Raw genomic sequence first — 25405 nt, 5'->3', positions numbered from 1 at the left:
ATTTTCCAATGTAGTTACTTCACATTGCTTTCAAGCTTAAAAAATGACACAAAATAATCATACTGGATCCTAAAAGTGGTACAGTATATGACTCTTGTACTGCAATCACAAGTCTTCTGAGGTATTATAAACCATTTTACGACATTTCCTGAAGCTTAAAAGCCTCGGCTCCAATCACTGTAATTGGATGTAAAAGAGCGGCTAGCGCAATTTCTAAAATTTCTCCTCTTATGTTCCACAGTCATACAGATTTGGAACAACATAGCAGTGAATTTCACAATCATTCAGCCACACGTAAAAGTTGTTGAGTCAGGTGGAAGCACAAAAATCCTTTTAGTGTGGTTCACAGCGACCATTTCTAAAACGGCTATTGTCATCATCCCTCTCTTTTTTTGTCTTTTCAGGTGGTGTTCAGTCTACTCTGGGTCATGCTGTGTGGCTGACTTCTATGCTCTAGCTGAAATGAGGTTGGTGATTTTGGGGTCGCGGCCCCTCTCGGCCTTGACCCTCGCACTCACCCTCACCTGCCTAAAACACCTGTGCCATGGTGCGACTCCCTTTCCTCAGGACCTGGAGCCTATCAGCACTGTCGGTAATGAACGTAAGTGTAAAACTACAGTACAAAACTCCACAAGTTCCTGGAATAAAAGTGGCCTTATTTCACAGACCTCTTTTTAACTTTAGGCATACAAAGAGTGTTGAAACCAGTTTGTTTTCATATCTTTATAATTCAATCATGGCTGTTGGAATTATGAATGCTTTATCTTGCAAGATATATTGCAATAGGCGCATTAAACCGTACCCAGAGTTTAAAAGTAAACCGCCTGCCAAGCAATCAGGTCTTGGCAGGCGTAAAGCGTTTCACACGCCAAATACGTATATCAGCAGCCATGGCTGCCAAGTCCATCCTCACTCCACCTTCCCGTTCCCAGCCCTAATCTACCCCATCCCAGTTTTCCACCCCACGCTACTCCCCAGCTTCCAAACCCACTGGGTCTGATAGAGCAGCTTCACTCGGAGCTGCTGTGAAGTTGTTACTAATTGGCAAATAAAAACTCCTCAGTCTTGGCTGTGTAGCAAACACCAGGGTGTGGAGTGGCCGACTCAATTGCAAATGAAGTGTGATTGAAGTGTTTACTGTTTTATATTGATTTTTGTGGACAATTTGTTTTTTATACAGCCCATACAACCCAACACTATATTGTTCATAATTTTTTAGGAAGCCAAAAATAATTTTTTATAGGGATGTAAGGGTATTATCAGGATCGTAGTCTCGATATTATTGTGGTAACATGACGATATGAAACGATAGATCTTCCAGGCAAAAACTGTAGTTTTTAAAATATATTTAAACTTCTACATTTATCATAAAAGGTCGTTAAAGTCGTGTTTTATGCCATTATGCTTTGGCACAGTATCTGTAAAATGAACTAAAACCGAAAGCACAATATGGCCCTTCAGCAATCAGCTCATGATTCTGTGTTTTCCGTGCCTCAGTTCACAATGAACTCTCATTGCATGTGCTGTGAGTGTAGCGTGTGTTTGAGAATGCAACAGCCACAAGTTGTGCTTTATTTTTGTGGCAGGTGATTACAGCATTTCAATAGATTTGTAGTGAGTCGTTTTTGTAAGTCTGTTTTCATTGAAGCTATAGTTTTTTCATCAAAATAAATGCTCTACTGCCGTTTCCGTCAAAATAAGAGCTTAAAAGTATAGTATGACATGTTGACAGCTTGCGGTTTAAATGGGTAATTAAATTGTAATTAAATTGGTTTGTTAAATGAGTAAAATTGTTTTACAATACGTGGCTATTACTGTCATAGGAATAACAACAATATAAAATTGTTGTTATTTTTATTATATTGTAATTTGTTTGGCTTCCTTAAGCACCGGTGTGAATGTAAATTAGACTGAGACAGTACAGTATATCACAAATAAAAAAGTGGGTTCAGTTCCCTTTAAAGTTCAGGTACAAGTCAAATCACTCATTTTTTTTCTTAGTTAAGAACATGGTTGGAACTCTTAATTTTTAACTCTCAAAGTGCATTAGATAGAATAATTTAACTTTATTTATTAATTTTTATAATATCACAATAATATCGTATCATGGATATTGTTGTATCGTGAGATTTTGGTATTGTTGCATCCCTAATTTAACATTGAATTAGTTGAGGGCATGGCTTAGGGGTAGGATTTTGCATCATTCAGAATTTTATTTTAATTTAATTTAATTTGAAGTTGCAAACAGGATATAGAATTGCAATTCAATGTTAACTGTAAAATGAATTGAAATTCAAAAAGATTCATGTTACAATTTAACTAGAAAAGCCATTTGTCAATACAAACTTTTATTGCTGGCTTGAATACATCTTGATTGAAGGTTTTGATTATAGATGAAGGAATTGATGGACAGATGGATAGAAAGATAGATGGATAAAAAGAAGTGGATGTATGGTAAACAGACAGACTTGTATGACCTCTTTCCTTCTGTGGAACACATTGAAGATATTTTGAAGAAATTTTGGTAACCGAAGAGTTTTGGTTCCCATTGGCTTTCGTTGTGTTTTAAGTGGAAATCAATGCCAGCAATTCTTCAAAATATCATCTTTTGCATTCCACAGAGAAAGAAAGTCATACAGGTTTGGAACAACATGAATGAGAAAAAATATGTCATGTGGGTTCTTTAAAGGGTTAGTTCACCCAAAAATTAAAATTCGGTCATTAATTACTCACCCTCATGCTGTTCCAAACCCGTAAGACCTTTGTTCATCTTTGGAACACAAATTAAGATATTTTTGATGATATTCGAGAGCTTTCTGACCCTGCATAGACAGCAGCGCAACTACCACGTTCAAAACCGAGAAAGGTAGCAAGGACATTGTTAAAATAGTCCATGTGAAATCAGTGGTTCAACCTTAATTTTATGAAGCTACGAGAATACTTTTTGTGCGCAAAGAAAGCAAAAATAATGTTAGAATGCCAGCGCCTGCGTCAGCAGCACCACACTGAATAAATAAATTGTTGAATGAAGTCATTATTTTTTGTTTCTTTGCGCACAAAAAGTATTCTTGTAGCTACATAACATTACAGTTGAACCACTGATGTCACATGGACTATTTTAACAATGTCCTTACTACCTTTCTGGGCCTTGAATGTCGTATTTGCGTTGCTGTCAATGCAGGGTCAGAAAGCTCTCGGATTTCATCAAATATCTGAAGACGAACAAAAGTCTTACAGCTTTGCAATGACATGAGGGTGAGTAATTACTAACAGAATTTTCATTTGTAAGTATAGTATCCCTTTAAGTTGGAATCTAAACAGCTTGTGGTCCCATTTTCTCTTTCACTTTAACTTTCAAAACCAGAATTCAGCATGGATGTACCATGATTGACAGCGCAGGCTCAGAGGGGTCATGTCTGAGCAGGTACGAGAGCTCTGCAGCGTCCTTTGTTCTGCTAAAACGAGTGGACCACATTCGAGAGAGCCAGACTCAAAAACAGATACTGAGCCTCAGAGCCATTGGTGTACAGATAGCTGGCCTAATAGAGCTCTCCAAAAAGAACATCACACGAGTAATGAGACCCATTTATCAACCATTTCCACCTGTGTGTGTGTGTGTGTGTGTGTGTGTGTGCTTGCTGTGTGTGTATGTGTGGTTTTACATCCTGAGACTTTGCTCTGTTCTACAACTTTTACACATTGTAACCTTTAAACCCCATTCAATGGCCTTGGACTTGTTCACACTGTAGCTAAATTCGGTTGTCACTCCTCTTCCAAGTGCAGAATACCTTAAGGGAAGTGACAACTGCAACTTGGCAACCAACTGTAACAAGCAGTGTTTTGTTTATGCTTGTTAAGACGATGCTTTGTTCGGTCTGGACTGTAATGTATGGGTTTGTTCTGCAGCAGAGGGATGGTGGGAGCAGCTACATTGCACAGAGGCCATATCAAAATATGCAAATGACTCAAGACAGGTACCTCAATTTCGGTGATTTTCCAAACACAGCAGCCCAGAGGAGCTTTCAACGAGTGGCGTCACTGCTTTAAAAACTAGTTGTTTAGTTTGCTCCTGTACGCACGACACATATTTGATGTGTCATTTGAGCGTAACTGTCACTTTCTTTAATTTTCGGGAGTTCATTTAATTGTTGAATGTGATTTTCATTGTGCAGAAGTGAACTGAACAACTAGTTGTTAATGCAGTTGGTGTACAGTATTTGCATATTTTGATACCAGTGTTGTCTTTCTCAACCAGAGATGGTCCCATCAGCCCTGCAGTCTTGGTGCAGCCCACACAAAAAAGCAGCATCTTAACAAGCTTTAAGAAAACGTAGTGTCTTTGTTGTTTTAACTATTGGCATCCATGTTTTTTAGTTGAGTTTGTTTGTCTAAGTTTGTCATATTTTAGGAGTCTTGCCTTTAAAATGTATTACTACGGTTTGGTAGAATAATCTGGAATTATTTTAAAGAAAGAAGCTGAGAATTCTAGAATATTCATTCTCATGCAGTGAGTTCATGCCGTGATTTTCAGACTTGTGAGGGTCGTGTGGATTGAATTTTCTTTCTCATATCGCTGGTTCATTGGCTCTGGCTCTGTGTTGAGATGCAGACGCTCTGGGTGATCTGTATTGAGTGATGATCCTGCCGAGATCAGATGATGGTGTTTACCCAGTCAGTGTCTTTGAGAAGAGAGTGAAGTTTCAGCTCCAATTTAACCCTTACATGTTTGTTTACTGTAGTTCCTGAGCATCAGAGCGAGAGCCGGTTCCTACTGCGGCCACCTGTGGTCTGCCGAGCTCAGGAGAATCTCGAACAATACACGGCTTCATAATCTCTGAATAACCGTAGTAACAGGAATCATTAAAACGTCCAGATTTTCTTCTCACCCCAAGGTCATATTTGTCACCCGGTGGCTGCTACTTTTGAGCAGTGTATCATTTCTAAACTGACCTGCAAATTAAAGGTCCCTGCAGGTCATTGTAGACGTCTCTGCGGGTCTGAAAATGTTGTCTGACCCACTCGGCCTCTGAAAGAAGAGCACACCAAAGTGACTCGTGACTCATCTTTGACATTGTGCTAGAAATTAATCTTTTAAAGTGTAAATGAGATTAATTAGCAGATGATGTTTGGGAGTGTAAACACTTAAACAGCAACATTGCTCGCAGCGAAATGAGATCTGTAATATGAATCATTATAAACATGAAACAGTTTTTGGTGTGTGAGAGCTGGTTTTTGTTTTTATTTATTTATTTTTTGTTAACTGATCAAGCTCCCCAGACGAAGGCGGGAATTGGATGAAACCTCCACACTACATATTGTCTCGTTTTCTAATAAAAGCATGTAAATATGCTTAAAATGAGCAAAATAACATAAGATATGATTTAAAGTAAAATGTCTTACATTTAAAATCAATATTTTAATACTATTAATAAGATACTATTTGGAATAAGATATAAAAATGTAAGTACTTTTTTATTTTCAAGTATATTTGTCGTTGTTGTTATTATTATGATTTAAAGGAAAATGTCTTACAATTAAGATCAATATTTTGTGTGCATAACAATGTATTGATATATGTTTAAAACATTTATACAATTAAATATATATCTAAACGTTTATTTTTTTAATGATACTTAACCCAAAACATTTAAATGGTTGTCTATCACCGTTTTCATAAAAATATTGGACAGCAACAATATTTTTAACAGTAAGAAGTGTTTCTGATGAAAATGTCACTTTACCATTACAAGAATACAATAAATCAAATACAAAATTTTTAATTATTATATTTTAAATTAAAATAATATTGCACAGTATTATTGTTTTTACTGAATTTTTGGTCAAATAAATGCATCCTTTGTTAGTATAAGAAACTTTAAATGTAAAAAGACAACATTATTTCAAACATTTGGTCACTGTATGTATTTTTTTTTTTCTTCTGAAGTAAATCAGAATTTAAAGTTTTTTCATGCATGTTTTAAGCATAAATATATATTTAGCTGGGTTTATGCTTAAAACACAATAAACTAACTATTACCCAATATGAAACTATTTGGAGTAAGATTAAATTTTAAGTAATTTTTATTTTTTTTTAATATATATATTTTTTTAATTAATTGTCTTAATTTTTAGTAAAACTATTAGTAAAGTATTTGAACATTTTCAAGTATATTTAGTATTATTATTATTTTTTTATTATTATTATTTATGTATGTATTTATTTATTTGAATGCTGGTGCTAATTAATCACATCCAAAATAAGTTTTTGTGTACATAATATATGTGTGCATTGTGTATATTTGGTATGTGTGTGTATATATAAATACACACAAGCATGTCAATATTTAAGAAAATGTTATGTTTATGTATTAAATGTATTTATATATAATGTGCATTATATGAATATTAATATATGTAAATACATGTAAATATTTTCAAAATATATACTGTGTGTGTCTTCATCTATACATAATAAATATACACAGTACACACACATTATATAAACAAAAACTTTTATTTTGGATGCGATTAATCGTTGCCCAGCACTAATTTTATTTATTTTTATTTTTTTAACTGTAAAAATGAGCTAATTAGCCAAAAAATGGTAATGCTTTGACCGCTCAATGTTATTATTGAAACCTTATAAATAGTTATAAGAATTGTAGATATAGAAATGTGATGTACAAATTCTTCCTTCTGAAATTTCCATAAGAAGACATTTCAAATGTTCCAATTGTTAACAAATTACAGTTAATTAGAAAAAATAAGAATAATCCTTTAGGAGCATCACTGACACCAAGATGGTAGCCACTGAGAATTTTCTATTTTTTTTTTTTAACCCAGTCTTTTCTCTCCTTCTTCATAAAGGCACCTACCTGTACCCCAGTTTCCAGGGGAACATGTCAGATAATGACACCGCCAGACTGGGGCTGGATTTTCAGAGGATGCTGCGGATTAACCACATGGTCTACATTGCTGCGAGGTATGTCATGTCAGTTCAATCACACGCTCACGCTCGCACTGCACACAACACCAGAGCCACACACATTTCAAAGGATTCAAGATGCGACATCGACTGGGAATTCCAGACCTCCCGATCGGTACACACTAGTGCTGTTTCTCCAGACGCCCGCAGCGATAAGACCCACACACTAATGATAAGGGTCGTGTGATTGGGCCAATCAGTCTCATTCAGAGCTGGATTGCAGACAGATGGATGTTGGCTCGCTCTCTGACACCTCTCTCACCCCTTCTATTTCCTTTCTGTCTGTCTCTGCAGCACTCATGCTCTCTCGCTGTCGTTTTAGCTGTCCTCTGCCCCTTTCATTTCAGCTCAAGGTGTTATCGGCACTGTATTGTTATTTATTGAAAGAACTGGCAAAAAGAATCTGAGTTGCTCAAATACTTGATGAGATTATTGGCATTCCTGTCTCTCTCTCTCTCTTTGTCTCTGTAGAGATCACGTTTTTGCCATTAACCTCAGCGCTTCAGCAGAGCGTATCGTCCCCCAACAGGTAAGCTCACCTTTTTCTCAACTTCCTGTTTCAGTTATCTCTCTGTTTTTCTTTCTCTCAGATCAGTGCGAGTGCGTGATGCCTGAACATTCACTTTTATTCGTCTTTGGGGAAGGACCATTCAGAAATCCCATTTTTTAAATGAGCAATTCTCTTTATGGTGGCTTTAAAGGACGCATATTCCACACTTTTATAGCGCTGTCTACTTTTCCCTGAGGTCCACTTGAAATGTTAGTCAAGGTCTGTAAAATAAAAAACAGCCGTAATTTAGTTTTACAGAATCGGTTTCCACTCTCAGTTTGACACTTGGAATTAAATAGGCTTATCTACTGTACATTAAGTAAGATTTCTATAGGATAATGTCTGAGTGTAATTATCTCATTGCATGTGAGTTTCATTTATTAAAAAGCCTCTTCACAAGCCTAAGAAAATGGTGCTGAAATGTGTAGCATACTGCTGTAGACTATTTCAAGAAAGTAGTTTCAACAAATATACTACTACAGCTCTGTGGGGGGTTTTCAATGCAATTTCATATAACAAATGAAATGCAATGATTATAACTTATACAGTGATATAACAATAATTAATATAATTATGACAAAAAGTAAGCTGGCATTAAAATGAACTAGATTTAAAGGCATGACATGTCTGTATCGCCCCGTTAAAATATGGCAAAATGTTGGTATTTTTAGCCTGTCACACATCCAAACTATTAAAATATATACAGCAATATAAACTGATTATTATTTAAAAAAATGAATTGTTAATTATAAAATAATTAATTATAATTTTTAATTCTAAAGTGGATCACCCAGTTTTATTTCTTTATTTGACCTGTTCTAAACCCTGTCTCCTGTTGTTTGTAATAGTGAATTGCAGGCTTCAAAAATAAAACCTCTCTCATACAGTTTAGCTTGACCTCCTGAGGTTTCAGGATCAACATTTTCAAAAGCTTTAGCTTTCATATACCATTTCATTAAAAAAAGAAGAAAAAGTACTTTTATTGAAAGTGTACTTTTTCAGAGTTTTTTTTATTATACATTTTTGTACCTTATTCAATGTAAGTTGTTGTTTTTCCCTCCTAAGAGGCCAGTTTTTGTTGTTTACTTTAAGGGGACATCGAATGCCCTTTTTCCACAAGTTGGTATGATTCTTGGGATCTTCATGAAATGTCGGCAACATATTTTAGATATTCCTCAGTGGTCGTGTAAAACGACACCCTTTTTACCTTGTCAGAAACAGCTTTGTTTAGGTTTTTTGGGGATTAAAAAAGAAGGGGATGGATTACTGTAGGGCGGTTGTGTCTACGCACTGCTAAGACACATTTACATTTGTGGTCAAATGTTTACATACACCTTGCAGAATCTGCAAAAATTTTAATTATTTTACCAAAATAAGAGAGATCATACAAAATACAGGTTATTTTATTTAGTACTGACCTGAATAAGACATTTCACATAAAAGACATTTGCATATGGTCCACAAGAGAAAATAATAGTTACATTTTAAAAAATGACCCTGTTCAAAAGTTCACATACTTAGGATTTTTAAATACTTTGTTGTTACCTGAATGGCCCAAAGCTTTTCTTTTTTGCATTGATGCATTAAGAGCCGGGGGTGAAAACTTTTGGTTTGAAGATCAGGGTAAATTTAAAAACTTATTTTGTCTTCTGGGAAACATGTAAGTATCTACTGTAGCTTCTGAAGGGCAGTACTAAATGAAAAAAAAAATTATTTAGTCAAAATTTAAAAAAATTACACATCACTTCATTCTGTTCAAAAGTTTACACCCCTGGCTCTTAATGCATTATTTTTCCTTCTGGAGCATCAGTGAGCATTTGAATCTCCTGTAATAGTTACATATAAGTTCCTCAGTTTTCCTCAGTGTGTAAAGATGGATCTCAAAATCATACAGTCATTGGAAAGGGTTCAAATACACAAAAATCCTGAAAAACCAAAGACTTTATGGGACCTGAAGGATTTTTCTTAAGAACAGCAGGCAGTTTAACTCTTCAGGACAAACAAGGGACTCATAAACAACTATCACTAAACCACACAGTATTAAGAATCAAGTGTAAACTTTTAAGCAGGGTCATTTTTATCTGTTATTTTCTCTTGTGGACTATATGTAAACATCTTTTAAGTGAAATATCTTATTCAGGTTAGTATTAAATAAATAAAAAATAACATGCTTTTTGTACAATCCTTCTTATTTTGGTAAAATAATTAACATTTTGCTGATTCTGCAAAGTGAATCAAGCGTATGTAAAGTTTTGAACAGGGTCATTTTTATAAATTCAACTATTATTTTCTCTTGTGGACTATATGTTGATGTCTTTCATGTAAAAATATCTTACTCGGGTCAGTACTGAATTAAAAAATAACATGCTTTTTGTATGATCCCTCTTATTTTGGTAAAATAATTAACATTTTGTAGTTTCTGTAAGGTGTATGTAAACTTTTGACCTAAACTGTATTTGCCAACACCATGTAATAGTGAATTTTGCATCCGATATAAATTGCAAATGATATCCAAAAGTAATAGTGCTCATGAAGCAGTCTGGTTATGGAGAGATCGTTTGGTCTTTTGGCTCTCTCTGACATAAATATCTTAACTGTTGAGAGTAAGATGTCACTGCAGCAAATAGTTGTGCTAGTGAGAGTGTTGTTTTTAGCTTGTCATGGTGTGTGTGTGTGTGTGTGTGTGTGTGTGTGGGTGTTGATTGCCTGCTGTTCCTGTTGGGTGGGCTGACATGGGGCGGCCCAGTAAATCTCTGCAACACAGCCTGACCTAATGACACCAGCAAGCACCCAGACACACACACACACACTTGTGTGCTTGTTAACAACCTCAGGGACCTCTCTCTTCCTTCTTGTTGCTCAGTCCTCCTTGTCTAACCCTCTTTCCTCTTTTCATGTTTATTATGTGGGATGCTTATTGAAGTAAATGAGATTTTCCCATTGCAGCTGTTGTGAATAGCTATGAGCCCATGGTTGTGTGTTTGTTTGTGTGGCAGAAACTGACATGGAAGACAAAGGATGTGGAGAAATGCACAGTCAGGGGGAAAAACAGCGTGAGTACACAACCCTTTTATTTCACTTTCTCCCTGTAATTGTGTTGATAGAAGTCAGCAACTGTTGCGTTTAGTGGTTATTAGTCTCGCATAGTCAGACCTTCGTCTAAACGCCAGGTCTGGTCCACATTGCAGCTTTTTCTGAGAAAAACAGCCAACATAGACAGGAAGTGACCACCTGACTGACAATTAAAGTGACTATCCATACTTAATTTTGAGCTGATTTGAAGTTAATGTGATTTTATAGATTGGTGAGCTTGTAAGATCAAAAAGTGCTTTCCTGTTTGTAGTCAGTATGTATCAGATGGTCAATAAACAGTCTGGGTTTCGACTAAGTGATTCTCCACAAGTGGCTGCATATACATGTAGATTTGCGAACACACCCAGGATTTATAATATCATTGTTGGTTGAAGACTGAGTTGCAGGGAGCGAGTCAGATCCTGGAGCTCAGCATAGGGATTATGGTAATTTGTGTGTGTGGAAGTGAAGGAAAAGGAGAGTCAGTAATGATGCTCGCTGTAAGCTTCAAGATGAGTCAGTCTGTGTGTGTGTGTGTGTGTGTGTGTGTGTGTGTGTGTGTGTGTGTGTGTGTGTGTGTGTGTGTGTGTGTGTGTGTGTGTGTGTGTGTGTGTGTGTGTGTGTGTGTGTGTGTGTGTGTGTGTGTGTGTGTGTGTGTGTGTGTGTGTGTGTGTGTGTGTGTGTGTATCATTCAGGAGTTATATATAGTGTGAGTAAAAGCCAGTGTCTTGTCTTTCACAGGATGAGTGTTACAACTACATCAAAGTGCTGGTGCCACGTAACGATGAAACTCTCTTTGCGTGTGGAACCAATGCGTTCAACCCCACATGTCGCAACTACAAGGTATGACAAGTCTATTTCTGTCACACGCTTCGCTTACACACACACACCTTAGACAAAGTTAATACCTCCTACAGATGCACAGATTTTTAAAGCTTTCCTTTAAAGAATCAAAACTGACAGTCTACATGCAACGTTTACTGAAATTTGTCAGCATTAAAATTAATTTGGATATTAGGCCTGTTCAGAAATGTATATACCTGCTCCTTCTCAGAAATGAATTCATATCCTGTCATACTTGTTTACAACCTGAATTTGCTCCGAGGGAGTTCTGTGTTCTCCCACCAGTGCTGGCTGTTGGCTGAATTAAGCATTTTTCTGCAGGTGCAATGAGCAATATTAACGCATGTTAGTCAGGCATTAACTGGGTTTGTGTGTATTTGGGGATAATGCCTAAAAAATTCTGGATGGAAGCACCAAGAGTCAAATAAAATTATTGAAATGCATGTGACTGAATAAATCGCTCAGATGATTGGCCCTTTTTTTTTTTTTTTTGCTTTGATGACTGACTACTATTATTTATTTAGTATGCATAAAATATGATTGAGCATTTACTAAATAAATTCCTAGCTTCATAGAAAAAAAAGATGATTGGCTGCTACTACCATCAGAACTATCTGATGTTAGAATCACAATTAATTTATTACATTTAATTTTAAAAAGCCCTAGTGACTAGGGCTCATGTCTGGTTTATGTAGTAGTCAGTGATCAACTGTTACTTATTTGCTAATAGTTTTCCAAATTATAATACACTTTCATTTTTCGATGTTTAAAATATATCAAAACCTTTTTAGTTTCTTTTAAAAATGTCTATGGTATTATTTTTTCATTAAAAATAACCAATAATATCATAGTGTTCATAGATTTTAACTAATCCAGTCAATTCCACTTGACAAAAGTAAGTTCCTCCCACTAAATATTGTTTTTACTCAAAAATTATGACATAAAATGTTGTTTTGTATTATCTTTAAGAATCTCAAGAAATTGTTTTGCTTCTTAAAATGATTTTACATAGTGTCTGCACAAATTCACAATATATCACTAGCTTGATGTGGAATGAGGCCTGTCCTATGATTGATGGTTTTCCATCAACGTTAGCAGAACATTTCCTGAGGGGGGTGTGTGTGTGTGTGTGTGTGTGTGTGTGTGTGTGTGTGTGTGTGTGTACCTGGTATTCATCACGTTGTGGGGACCAAATGTCCCCACAAGGATAGGAATACCAGTAGATTTTGACCTTGTGGGGACATTTCTCAGGTCCCCATGAGGAAACAGGCTTATAAATCATGCACAATGAGTTTTTTTGAGGAAGTAAAAGTGTGCACAATCTCCTGTGAGGGCTAGGTTTAGGTGTAGGGTAGGTGTAGGGCCATAGAAAATATGGTTTGTACAGTATGAAAACCATTACGCCTATGGAATGTCCCCATAAAACATGTAAACCCAACATGTGTGTGTGTGTGTGTGTGTGTGTGTTTGCCAGAGAGCATGTAAATCTGACTAAACTCCGGAGGAGGCCAGCAGGGAGTCAGCTAAACTCACGGATGAGGCTCTGCTCTCAACTTTTCCGTTTGAGGCTCTTTGGAGATCCTGATTTATGCACCTTACCCTGAAGGCATCTTCCCTCCATATCCCTCTCTTTCCTCCTCCTCTCTGCTTCTCTCTCTGTCTGCCTCCATTTCCCTCGCTCACAGTCTCGTTTTCCTGCATCTCTCCGAGGAGAAGGCCGGTTTGTTAGAGCCCTGGAGAGGGACGATATGTCACGTCGTGCAAATCATGTCGTTCAGTTCCTCTGCCTCGTCTCCTCACGCATTCCTTCACTCTCAACTCTCAGCTCGAGAGGTTACACATTAACTGTGGAGAAATTTCCTGGAAAACTGTGCAAGGAGAGGTTGAGGAGAAATTGTAGTTTCGAGACTTTTGGAAAAGTTAAATTTGCCATTTTAGACTATTTTAATATGTTTTTAACATGTTTTTTGGTGTGTTAGTCAAGGATTCTTGCAACAAAAGTATCCACAATGTAGGTTTTCTTTTGAGAGGCACAATATATCGGTGCCATATCGGTTATCAGCTAAGATATTTTAGAATTTATCGATGTCTGTCAATATTGAATAGTTATTTGAATGGGTATTTTTTTCCAATGTCTGTTTGTTAGTCAAGGATTCTTGCAACAAAAGTATGTAGAATATAGGTTTCTTTTGAGTTGAATATATCGGTGCTATATCGGTTATCAGTTGAGATATTTTAGAATTTATTGGTATCAGTCAATATTGGATATTTATTTGTATGTGCTTTTTCAAAATATCTGTTTGTGTTAGTTAAGAATTCTTGCAACAAAAGTATCCATAATGTAGGTTTTCTTTTGAGAGGCACAATATATTGGTGCTATATCGGTTATCAGCAGAGATATTGTAGAATTTATCGGTATTGGTCAGTATTGGATATTTATTTGTATGTGCTTTTTTTCTTAATATCTGTTTATGTTACTAAAGGTTTTATGTAGGTTTTATGTTCCCAAAGTCTATTATGTTAGTTAAGGATTATTGCACACAAAGTATCCATGATCTAGGTTTTCTTTTGAGAGGCACAATATATCAGTGCCATATAATTTTAGAATTTATCTGTATTGGTCAATATTGAATATTTATTTGTAGGTGCCTTTTTCCCCAATATCTGTTTGTTGGTCACGGATTCTTGCAAGAAAAGTATCCATAATGTAGGTTTCTTTTTAGAGCCACACTATATCTGTGCCATACTGATTATCAGCTGAGATATTTAAGAATTTATTGGTATCGGTCAATATTTCAATATTTAGGTCTATTTTAAGTGGCACAATATATTGGTCAATATTGGATATTTATTTGTACATGTTTTTTCCCCAATTTTCTGGTTATGTTGGTCAAGGATTCTTGCAACAAAAGGTTTCTTTTGAGACTCAGTATATCGGTGCCATATCGGTTATCAGCTGAGATATTTTAGAATTTATCAGTATTGGTCAATATTGGATATTTATTTGTGCTTTTTCCCCAGTATCTGTTTGTTAATCAAGAATTCTTGCAGGAAAAGCATTCATAATGTAGTTTTCTTCTGAGAGGCACAGTATGTCGGTGACATATCGGTTATCAGCTCAGATATTTAAGAATTTATCGATATCGGTCAATATTGGATATTTATTTGTACTGTATGTGCTTTATCCCAATATTTGTTTATGTTAGTCAAGGATTCTTGCAACAAAAATATCCATAGTATATGTTTTTTCTGGGTCAATATTGGATATTTATTTTTACATGCTTTTTTTACACAATATTGACGATATGTTAGTCAAGGATTCTTGCACCAAAACATCTTTAGAGGGATTTTCTTTAGACAGGCTTGATATATCTGTTGTCAGCTGAGATATTTTTTATTATTGTTTATCAGTATCAGTTGATATAGTTTTTGTTGTTGTTGTTTTTACTTACCAAAAAAAAGTGTATCCATAGTACTATTTTTGCTGTGTTTTGCCATTTCTCTTGTATGAATAAAGTTTAGGTTATTGATATTTCTATGAAAGTAATGCAGACACATAAAACAAACAAACAGACACACTTTCCTAGATAGAGGTATAGTCACTCTTTGACATAGAGCCAATCCAATGCTGTTCTTCCTTTAACTCCCCTCTATTCTTTTCTATCCCTGTGAGTTACAGGCCAGTGTAAGTGCCGGTGAGCTTCAGTAGGTGTTAATCCGGTAGGGATGACACACAATGTGACCCTGAATACCAGAATGCCCATAGGACCCTCTGAGCTACACTGCTAAATGTGTTTGTGCGTGTGTGTAATCCAGCCGTCTTTGTGAGGACGTCTCTAGCCCTGCAGGGTGAATATCTGTGTGGATTTGTACACATATATGTATGTGTGCGTCGCCCAGCACAGGCAGTTAGCACACTGTTTTTTTTCTGTGAACACCACAGGTCGGGAGCTTCTGCTCTGCCTCTGACTAACAAGAGAAACTGGCACACTGTTCACACCTACAGCTCCCAAAGAGGAACAAAACAAAACAACCATGGAACACACACCACCCACCGGTCCACAAACATTTATACAACACTGGGTTTCAAATTCCCAAAAGTCTATGCATAAACCACCAACCAACCAGTATTTAAAACATGCCCTAAATGGTATAAAGGTTGTTTTGTTTTGTTTTTTGAAGTTGGAAATAAAGATTATTGGAATTAACGACAGTGTCCAAATCAACAAGGAATTTAAATAGACATTTTTTTAAATGTCTTTGTGTTGTATTTCCAATTTTTTTTTTTTTTACTTGGCTCAGTGTGTAATGTATCTTTTTTTTCCATCTGGTCAGATGTCTTCTCTGGAGCAGGACGGAGAGGAGGTGGTCGGTCAAGCCCGTTGCCCTTTCGAATCCCGCCAGTCCAACGTTGGCCTGTTTGCCGGTGAGTTGGCAGAGCACCAGCCGTCTGGGGAGGAAGACACGAAATCTCCTATAATCTCGCTAGCGTTCCACTGACATTTTACAAAGCGCAGGAAGTCGCAGTGAGACAGCAGTGATCACAGAAGCACAGAGATTCAAAAGGGACATGAGGGAGATGAGACGCGTCTCTCTTTTTTTCTCTTTGTGCCATATACACACTGAACTGAACTGAGCTCCGCTTCGTGGGGTTTGTGTTGTTTTGATTTATCAATACTTATTTCTCACCTCACTTCCCAGGCGGTGACTTTTATTCAGCCACAATGACAGATTTTCTAGCAAGTGATGCAGTGATTTACCGAAGTTTAGGAGAAAGCAGTCCTGTCCTGCGTACCGTAAAATACGACTCAAAATGGCTACGAGGTGGGTCACCTGTCAGATACAGTACCTAAACTTTATTTTCTGTATAATGTAGTTTTTTAATCATGCCTTTGTTTATTCAGAGCCTCATTTTCTTCATGCCATTGAGTACGGGAACTACATCTACTTCTTTCTCAGCGAGATCGCAGTAGAGTACACCACCCTTGGCAAGGTCAGACACTTCAGTTCATTTCTTCAGTGCACTGCAAGAAGCACTTTTTCCTAATTATTATATTTGTCTTGTTTTCCAGAAAAAGAAATGTAAACATGCTTAAAACAAGAAAAATATTTGAAGCAAAATTGCATCAACTATTATGATTTGTTTTCAGAGTTCATGTCATTATTAAAGGGGTCATGAACTGCCTTTTTTTTTAATTATTTTGTACTGTTCTCTGTGGTCCACTTATAATGTTAGAAATTTTTACATCAGAAAACATATTTTTGAAGTAATAGGCTATTTTCTGACCCTTATCTGAACACTCAGCTTGAATACGCGTGGTTGATTGTAGACTCGGACGTAAACACCCCCTGCTATGATTGGTTACCAGTTGTGTATGTTTGACAGCCCACATCCTTCATAGATGGACACTGCTGTCATTTAGGTCAAATAGATACTTGTCAAACAATCTGTGACCAATAGTGACCACATAATAAAAACAGTTACTCACACTTGTTTGGTGCGACATTACTGTCAGATCCAATATAGTCAGCATATCGTCGCCTTTTAGATTCAATCAATGAAAATTCTGTGTCGAATTGTGCTTTGTAAACAAATCTGCAGTAAAATGAAGTGAACAAAGCACCAAGTTCTCTTACTGACGTAGTCTGGATCTTCATTAGAAATAAAGTTCATCCACTCTTTCCTGTTGAGATCCGAAGGAAGGCAATGCAAAGACTGTGTTTTTCCACAACTTGGCACTGCACAGCGTCTTATTGTCTTAGCAGCCATCTTTATCGTTTGGTTTCTGCATAGACCTGCGTTTGCCTCTCTCGTTACTTACACTACATGTAGATGCAGGATTCAATATAAGCTGTTTTAATCAAATAAGAAACATACAGAATGTTTTTATAATACAAGGACCTCTTATATGTCAAAAGACCAAGGGAATTTTGATTTCTCAGTTCATGAGCCCTTTAAGTTTATTAAAACTTAGCAAAAGCCTAACACAATTTAACTGTGCTTATGCTTAAAACAAGAACAAACTATTTGCCAATGTAGGTGTGAAAAATGTCTCACACTTCCTTACTTTTCTTATGTCTCATTTACTTACACCAGGTGGTGTTCTCTCGGGTTGCTCGCGTGTGTAAGAATGACAACGGCGGCTCTCCGAGGGTTCTGGAGCGCTATTGGACGTCTTTCCTGAAAGCCCGGTTAAACTGTTCGGTTCCGGGCGATTCGTTTTTCTACTTTGACGTTCTTCAGTCATTAACCAATGTCATGCAGATCAACCACAGGCCTGCAGTGTTAGGCGTCTTTACCACTCAAGCCAACAGGTAACACAATACGATTTGTATTTCCATACACACTTCACTGACAGCCTTAATTTATTGAAATCAAGTCTATTTGGATTGTTTATAAATAGTTTGTTTGTTGGAATAAGAGTTTGTTTAGAAAAAGGCATCCAACAGAGCTTTTATCTCCTCAGCATCACCGGTTCTGCCGTATGTGCGTTCTACATGGATGACATCGAGAAAGTGTTTAATGGGAAGTTTAAGGAGCAGCGAAACAGCGAGTCAGCCTGGACGCCAGTTCCTGATGAAATGGTGCCCAAACCACGGTGAGTTATGATTGCAATACGAACAATCTAGTTGATACTAATATGTGACCCTGGACCACAAAAGCAGTCATAAGGGTACATTTTTTGAATGAATTTAAACATCATGAATAAATAAGCTTTCCAATGATGTATGGATTGTTAGGATAAGACGATGTTTGGCTGAGATACAGCCATTTAAAAAAATCTGGAATCAAAATATTGAGAAAATCGCTGAATGAAAAAAGTTCTTAGCAATGCATATTACTAATCAAAAATAAAGGAAATTTTACAAAATATCTTCATGGAACTTTACTTAATATCCTAATGATTTTTCGCATAAAAGAAAAATTGATAATTTTGACCCATACAATGTATTTTTGGCTATTGCTACAAATATACCCAAGCTATTTAAGTTTTAACATGAAAATCATCACACAAAAGCGTGTATTAATAAGCAAATTAAATATAACACACCACTTACACAAGTGACAAAGAATAGACTTCCTCGTCATCTTGCTCTGCGTGATATGCCTGGACCTGTTCTCTGGAGCTGTGACAGCAGCTTGTTCGGCCCGATGGGCTCCTAAAACAGCTTTTATTTAACAGTGGCAGATGGTCGCAATGGTTCTTGTTAATTGTGTGTGAGCTGTTTTTGTAGACCATTTCTGTGAGCCTTCATGGGAAAACTCAGGTAAAAGACTATCATTTTTTTTTTTATCTCTACCTCTCTCTCTAGGCCAGGGTCCTGCGCTGGTGATGGCCCTGCTGCAGGTTATAAGTCCTCCACAGATTTCCCTGATGAAACTCTTACCTTCATTAAGTCTTATCCGCTAATGGATGAGGCCGTACCGTCTGTCAACAACCGACCCTGCTTCACACGAACCACCAGCAGGTATGAGCGTAACGAGATACACTCGTCCACTCATTATTGTAACACTCTGTGTCTCCAGTTGTTTTCTGAACATCTGCATGTCTGTCTTCAGAGAGAAGGCAACCGTCGTTAATGCTTGAGAATAAATAAGCATTTAGTGTTTTGATGGAAAGACATGTTTGTGATTTGTTTTGTTGACTAATCAGCTTATGTTCCTGATGTAGGTTCAAGCTGACCCAGATTGCTGTCGACACAGCAGCTGGACCATATAAGAACTACACGGTTCTGTTTCTGGGTTCAGAAAACGGACGAGTCTTGAAGATTCTCGCCAGCATGCACCCAAACTCAACCTACAGCACGCAGGTTTTGGAGGACATAGATGTTTACAACCCCAACAAGTGAGTTATATTACGTGCACACACTCACTGTTATTTTATCTGCCAACACTGAAAACGGTTTAATATATAATATTGTTTAATATGCAGCTATGTAGTCTATCTAGTATTTTCACTGTGGGAGGGGCTACAATGAAGTGCAAAATATCAATTGTAGATGTTATCCAGTAGAGATTTTGGACTATCGTCTCTATCATGGTTAAAGGCTTACGTGACGTTGCTGTGCTACGAGGTTGCTACGTTTTTAAGCATTGCAGTTTTCAAAACAAGTTATTTTAACCTACTGAAATGCAAAATAGTGCTCATAGAGCACTGCACTTTGTGTTTTTGCCACTTTATACCACTTATTTTGTGCCACTTTATTTTGCCACCTTGAATGGTTAAATACACACACTTGTATGTCAAAATGCCTGTTTTACAAGTGTCCTCGTAAACATTAATTTAGGTCTTAATTGAAATCAAACAGCTGAGAAAGAAAACACGTGTAGCAGTATTTTGGATCCAGCGGGCAGCTCTTAAAGTGACAGCAGTCTAATATTTCTGCTGTCTGTCATTCATGTTAATCGACTAATAAAGGAGAGAAAATCTCTCACTGCTCTTGACTAAATCAGTTTTGGAACTTTAATAAGAAGAAATATATTTATTTAATTTACACAGTGAAGAATATGCATTGTTTTTATATGTTTGATTTGATTTATACAATTTCTCAAAGCTTTTCTCATTTATTTGTTCTACTGTAGTTTTGTCATATTGCATGTAATTAGTTTCTTATTCTTTTTTTGATCACTGATTGTTTACTTGTCTTAAGTGAGCTTGATTTTTTTTATTTTTTTTATTTAGGGTTGGATTAGAGAGTATTTGAGATACTGAAACTCATGGCAAGAATTATGAAATTTCCATGGTATCAAAAATGTTGATATCATAAAAGACCTTATTTAAAGCAAAAATGAATTCATTATATACTTTATTACCATAAAAATGATTGATTTTTCTTTTATGCCAAAAATCATTAGGATATTAAGTAAAGATCATGTTCCATGAAGATATTTTGTAAATTTCCTTTCATAAATATATCAAAACGTAATTTTTGATTAGTAATATGCATTGCTAAGAACTTAATTTGGACAACTTTAAAGGTGATTTTCTCAATATTTAGATTTTTTTGCACCCTCAGATTCCAGATTTTCAAATAGTTGTATCTCAGCCAAATATGGTCCTATCCTAACAAACCATACATCAATGGAAAGCTTATGTATATATCTTCAAAAAATTGACACTTATGATTGGTTTTATAGTCCAAGGTCACATATAAGATTTTGGTTATATATGGTGTGATATATAGTTTTGTTAAAGCCGTCAAACTGCATTTTTACCTCTTTTTTTAAGTAATTGAGTTGTAAAAATTGAGTTCAAAATTTGTAATGTAGTGATTCACCACATAGCTGACTGGTTTAGTTCATGACTTGCAACTCTTGAACAGATACCTTTTTTAATCACTATGGGAGAAATACTTCCGAAACCAAGGCTGCTGAAAAAGTGGGGTAGTATGATGGTATAGTATAAGACAAACAGGAAACAAAGGGAGAGGAGAGAGGGGAACAGGACTGGGAAAAATCTCGAGGACTCAAGCTCGAGTTGCCTGAGGCACTGCTAAACCATATGTCAGAGCACTGCCCATGAGGCTCTGATGCTGCATCTACATTTTGATTGTTTATTCTAGAATACACATGCACCAGACAAGCTTGAGACATAGTGTGAGTCAGTCAGTAGTGAGTTTGTAATGTGAATTGAGCTGAAGACACAAACCGGTTGATGCAATTGTCAGATTTTATTGAAGCAGTTTCAGACATTTCAGTTTTTATCCAAGTAGATAAGAACTGTGCCAAGATGGCCGCTGAGTGGACTGACTTGCCGTAAAGGGACTTGAGGTCTACCCAGAGCAGGAAACCAAGCAGCAGATAAAATGTCACTTGTCTGAGCAAACACAGCTTCACCTAGAAGGTTCTTCACAAACACATCTTCACTGTGCAGCTCTTTTTCATGCACTTCACACTCATTGACAAGTCTCAGGCAAATATAAACATGCGCACACACATAACTCCAAACTCAATGTCGACCGAGGCGTTTGATTAAGAGAGCATCTCTCCTGCAGTAAATGGGACGGATGCTACGTGTGGAGCTGTAATTGTACTCCTGGGATCTCGCCCATGTTTGTGTTCCTCTTGTGTATCTGACAACCAGCCTCAACTCCAGCTGAGACTCACAAGTTCCACAACAAAATGTGACCACATCTTCAAGCAGCATTGCTGAGTTTTTCCCCCTGAAAACCCCACCTCACGTAAAAGTTAGCCTTTGGGAAATGACACTTTACATGATGCAAAGAATTTATTTTGATTATTACAGATACTGAAAGAGATGAATTGCAGTCAATCTTTACGGCATGACCTTCTTCAATCAACTCAATGGGGGAGACTCATCTGTGTGACACACATATTAGATTTCTTTTTATATTGGGTTTTTCTTTTTTCTTTTTCTTTCTTTTATTTGGGATTGCTTTTTCTTCCATTAGAGAGAAAGGTTTACCCCCGACCTCCTTTAAAACCACTTTCAGTATTCTTTTGAACACAAAATAAGATAAGAATCCAGAGCTGCTCTTTTCCATAAAATGAAAGCATATTGTGACCAGGAGGACATGACTACTCCATATTTTGTTGTTGTGTCATTTGTATTATTATTCTTTGATGTTTATGTTCTGTTGTGTATACTAGCATATTTTGTGAAATATATTGGATTATCCACTCATTCAATGCATTTAGAAAATGTGCTTGCTGCATTTTTGTAGTAGTATGATGGTGTGCCATTCATAACAGCCTTTATTAGTATTAAAGGGATAGTTCACCCAAAAAGGAAAATTCTGTTATTAATTACTCACCCTTATGGCGTTCCAAGCCTGTAAGACTTTCGTTCATCTTCAGAGCACAAATTAAGATATTTTTGATGAAATCCAAGAGCTTTCTGACCCTGCTTAGACAGCAACACAACTACCACATTGAAGGCCCAGAAAAGGTAGTAAGGCCATCATTAAAATAGTGTTCAACTGTGAAATTCCTGATAAAAATCTACATTATTCTTGATCTGCAAATAAATCTCCACCAATCAGAGAATAGTGACAAGAAAAGGCCCAGAAAGGTAGTAAGGACATCATTAAAATAGACCATGTGACATTCAGTGGTTCAACCGTAATTTTATGAAGCTACGAGAATACTTTTTGTGTGCAGTGAAAACAAAAATAACTACTTTACTCAGCAATTTTTTTTATATATATATATATGTTCCTTTAATAGATAAAATGGCGTTCTAACCATAGACTGTAAAAAATATGGACGTAGTGTCCGTGACGTCATCCGTAGGTTTCTGAAGAGCGATTTTGAAGCCTGTAGTGGGCGGGATTCGCCGTCGCCATCTTGGAATCGCGTGTCTCTCCCGGATCATCGAAAATGGGCAAAGAGGCGGGACGTGGGTGGAGCTGGGTGCTGAAACCACGCCTACTTAGCGCCCCAGTGGTGACAGCAGCGGCAATCCACCTGTCACTCAAGTGACCACGCCCTTAATTATGCAGAAATTTACAGCTTAATATAACTTAAACGGATGAGTTATAAAAAAATTCACCCCCTTCACAGTTGACATGAAGGGCGAAATAGCTATATAGTCTAAAACCACTTTTTGAACCAGGCAGTAAACATGTTTTTTTCTGCTGTAAAGTTGGGCATTTTAACATGGGGAGTCAATGGGACTGACTCCCTTTTGCAGCCAGTCTCTAGCGGCCAGTCGATGAATTGCAGTTTAAGCCACTTCCGTGTTGGTTTCAGTAGAGAGAGAGGGAGGTTGCCACTTGGTTCTAACACAAGCCACCGTTTCTCCCCTCAGGTGTAATGTCCGTGGTGAGGACCGAAGGATTCTGGGTTTGGAGTTGGACAAGGACCATCATGCCCTGTTTGTGGCCTTCTCAAGTTGCGTGATCCGTGTTCCACTCAGTCGCTGTTCCGACTATGGCGTCTGCAAAAAGTAAGTGACATGAAAGCCAGACCTACTATCATTCCCATTAAATATGTATTACATGTGAGAGCACTTAATATATACAATGCAGTACTACGCCTTTAAGTATCTTGTACGATTTTAATCAAGTAAACTCATAAGTGTTACTTATGAGTAAAGTAGTTTAAAACATTTATTGAAGTTGGAACCAGTATCACAAACTCTATTGACGATGCAGTGCAGCAGCTCAGTCCTCAGAGAAAAATTTATGACAGTCGTGCAAGAATCTTCTAAAAAGTCCTATGCGCTGGTTGGCTTTTGATCTATTATGGATAACGTCCTCCATAAGTGCACTGAAAGCGGTGTGTGTTTCCAAAGACATGCATTCTTAAATGCATTCAAATTTAAACACAGATGGATTTTAGAGGGCAAAAGGTTTTAGCTTGTAGCCTCGTAGCCACAGAAACTGGTCGTTATTGATGTAGACGTGTTTCCTCCATCACATGCTGCAGTCCTCCAGCCAGCATCACCACATGCTCCGACTACTCGCACGCAAATTAGAGCCATCTGATTGGCCACAGGCCAAGACACAGCAAACAATTCCTTTTTTTTTTTTCACACAGCTGTAGTTTGAGCAAGCTGATAGACTGTGTTTCCTTATAAAAGATCTCCAAATCCTATCAGGGAATTTCAGTCCCAGTTTCTTTCCAAAAACAATGCTGATGTCTGATCCAGCCGTGTCTTAACTTTTTACCAATCTGTTAGCTCATGCCTGCTCAGCCTCAGGAGAAACACTCACACGGGATTCTCTGTGGACTTGTGAAAAACATCTTCTTTTTTTCCTTTCTGTTTTTTCTCTCTCACTGAATTGTTTTCACGCACCCTAAGTGCTAGATGCAAAAACAGCTGTGTTTGTTTAAATTAAGAGAGGTTTTTTTATCTTAAAGAACAAAAGAAGTTTGTTGTGGTCAAAGAGCAAAGTTCTTTGAGCCGTTCTGTATTCAAAGCTTAAGGGGCTGTTCACATGTAGCGTCTTTTGCGCGCTCAAGTTCATTATTTCAAATGTAGACACGCGGCTTGCGCGCGCATAATGGAAGCGACGCGCACGCGGTGCGACGCGCTAGTTTTTCCAGGCGCGTCCGCGCCGCATCGAGATAAAAGCATCTCAACTTTTCAGAATGCCGCAAGCGCACCGCGGGTCATGTGACATGAACCAACCAATCAGCTTCCTCACGTTTTTCCGTTACATTGAAACCTCAGCAGAAACATGGAGGAGCAGCTCATCATTGTGGTCCAGTGATTTCCTGAACTTTATGATTTGCCAAGCCCCCATTATTTTGACGCTAATAGAAGAAACAATGCATGGAGACGCATAGGCTTGGAGATAGAGAGCAGCTGATGGTTGCTTAGAAACGGCAGACGCGTCCGGAGCGCAAGCACCCGAGCGCTTTGTTGATAAGGAAGAAAGCGGCGCGCCTAGCATTTTACACGCGTTTTTAGGCGTGACATGTGAACGGCCCCTAACGCTGTTTGTATAATTTCTGTGCATCATCAAACGTTATTTGCAAAAAAAGAATGGTTTTTAAACAGGTTTTCCTATTGGTCGTCAGATAGATAGCCCCGCCCCAAACTCACACTATTGGTTCAGCCACTAGGCGTTTCTCAATGTCAAGGAAGGATCTTCGGAAGCCAGAATTTCGAGGATGCTACGTCATCGACATCCGTCGAAGGGCTGTTCCAATGTCGAGGATCCTCGGAATTTCAACTGCGTCCTTCGTTCGAAAAATATCCCATACACAGGAAAGGATGCATAAGTGTAGCCTTCGCGCTCTTCGCGCTCTAAAATCACCCACAATCCTATGCGCACAGCTTTGCTATCTTGTTCAAAAATACAAATGTCGGACGTTAGCGGAGTCATGAAGGGAATGAAGGGATCATTTTGCTCAATAGGGTAAAAATAGTGTAGTTGGGGAAATTAAAAAATAAACTTGTTTGTGAGATAGGACAAGTCTTTAACAAATAGTTGTTCAATTATAAATATTTTTAAATATCAAATATTATTACAATGGCTTGGTT

The 25405-nt window shown here is 37.3% G+C and overlaps 1 protein-coding gene across 3 annotated transcripts in view; it reads left to right on the top strand.

Annotated features, from left to right (window-relative positions):
- Window positions 1-25405, top strand: part of sema6cb (semaphorin 6Cb) — a 166803-nt gene that overhangs the window by 100367 nt on the left and 41031 nt on the right. For all 3 annotated transcript variants that reach the window (XM_073846587.1, XM_073846586.1, XM_073846585.1), the window contains exons 3-15: window positions 405-601; window positions 6868-6982; window positions 7457-7514; window positions 10532-10588; window positions 11349-11450; window positions 15786-15876; window positions 16152-16274; window positions 16355-16443; window positions 17548-17765; window positions 17918-18049; window positions 18765-18920; window positions 19124-19297; window positions 23222-23359. In XM_073846587.1, coding sequence (XP_073702688.1) covers window positions 463-601; window positions 6868-6982; window positions 7457-7514; window positions 10532-10588; window positions 11349-11450; window positions 15786-15876; window positions 16152-16274; window positions 16355-16443; window positions 17548-17765; window positions 17918-18049; window positions 18765-18920; window positions 19124-19297; window positions 23222-23359 — 1592 coding nt within the window. In that variant the 5' untranslated portion in view covers window positions 405-462. The remainder of the gene's footprint in view (window positions 1-404; window positions 602-6867; window positions 6983-7456; window positions 7515-10531; window positions 10589-11348; window positions 11451-15785; window positions 15877-16151; window positions 16275-16354; window positions 16444-17547; window positions 17766-17917; window positions 18050-18764; window positions 18921-19123; window positions 19298-23221; window positions 23360-25405) is intronic.

This window comes from Garra rufa, chromosome 9 (genome assembly GCF_049309525.1).
Source record: "Garra rufa chromosome 9, GarRuf1.0, whole genome shotgun sequence".
Lineage (NCBI taxonomy): Eukaryota > Metazoa > Chordata > Actinopteri > Cypriniformes > Cyprinidae > Garra > Garra rufa.
Note: the sequence above shows the minus strand (reverse complement) of the source record. Positions and strands in the feature narration are given on the sequence as shown.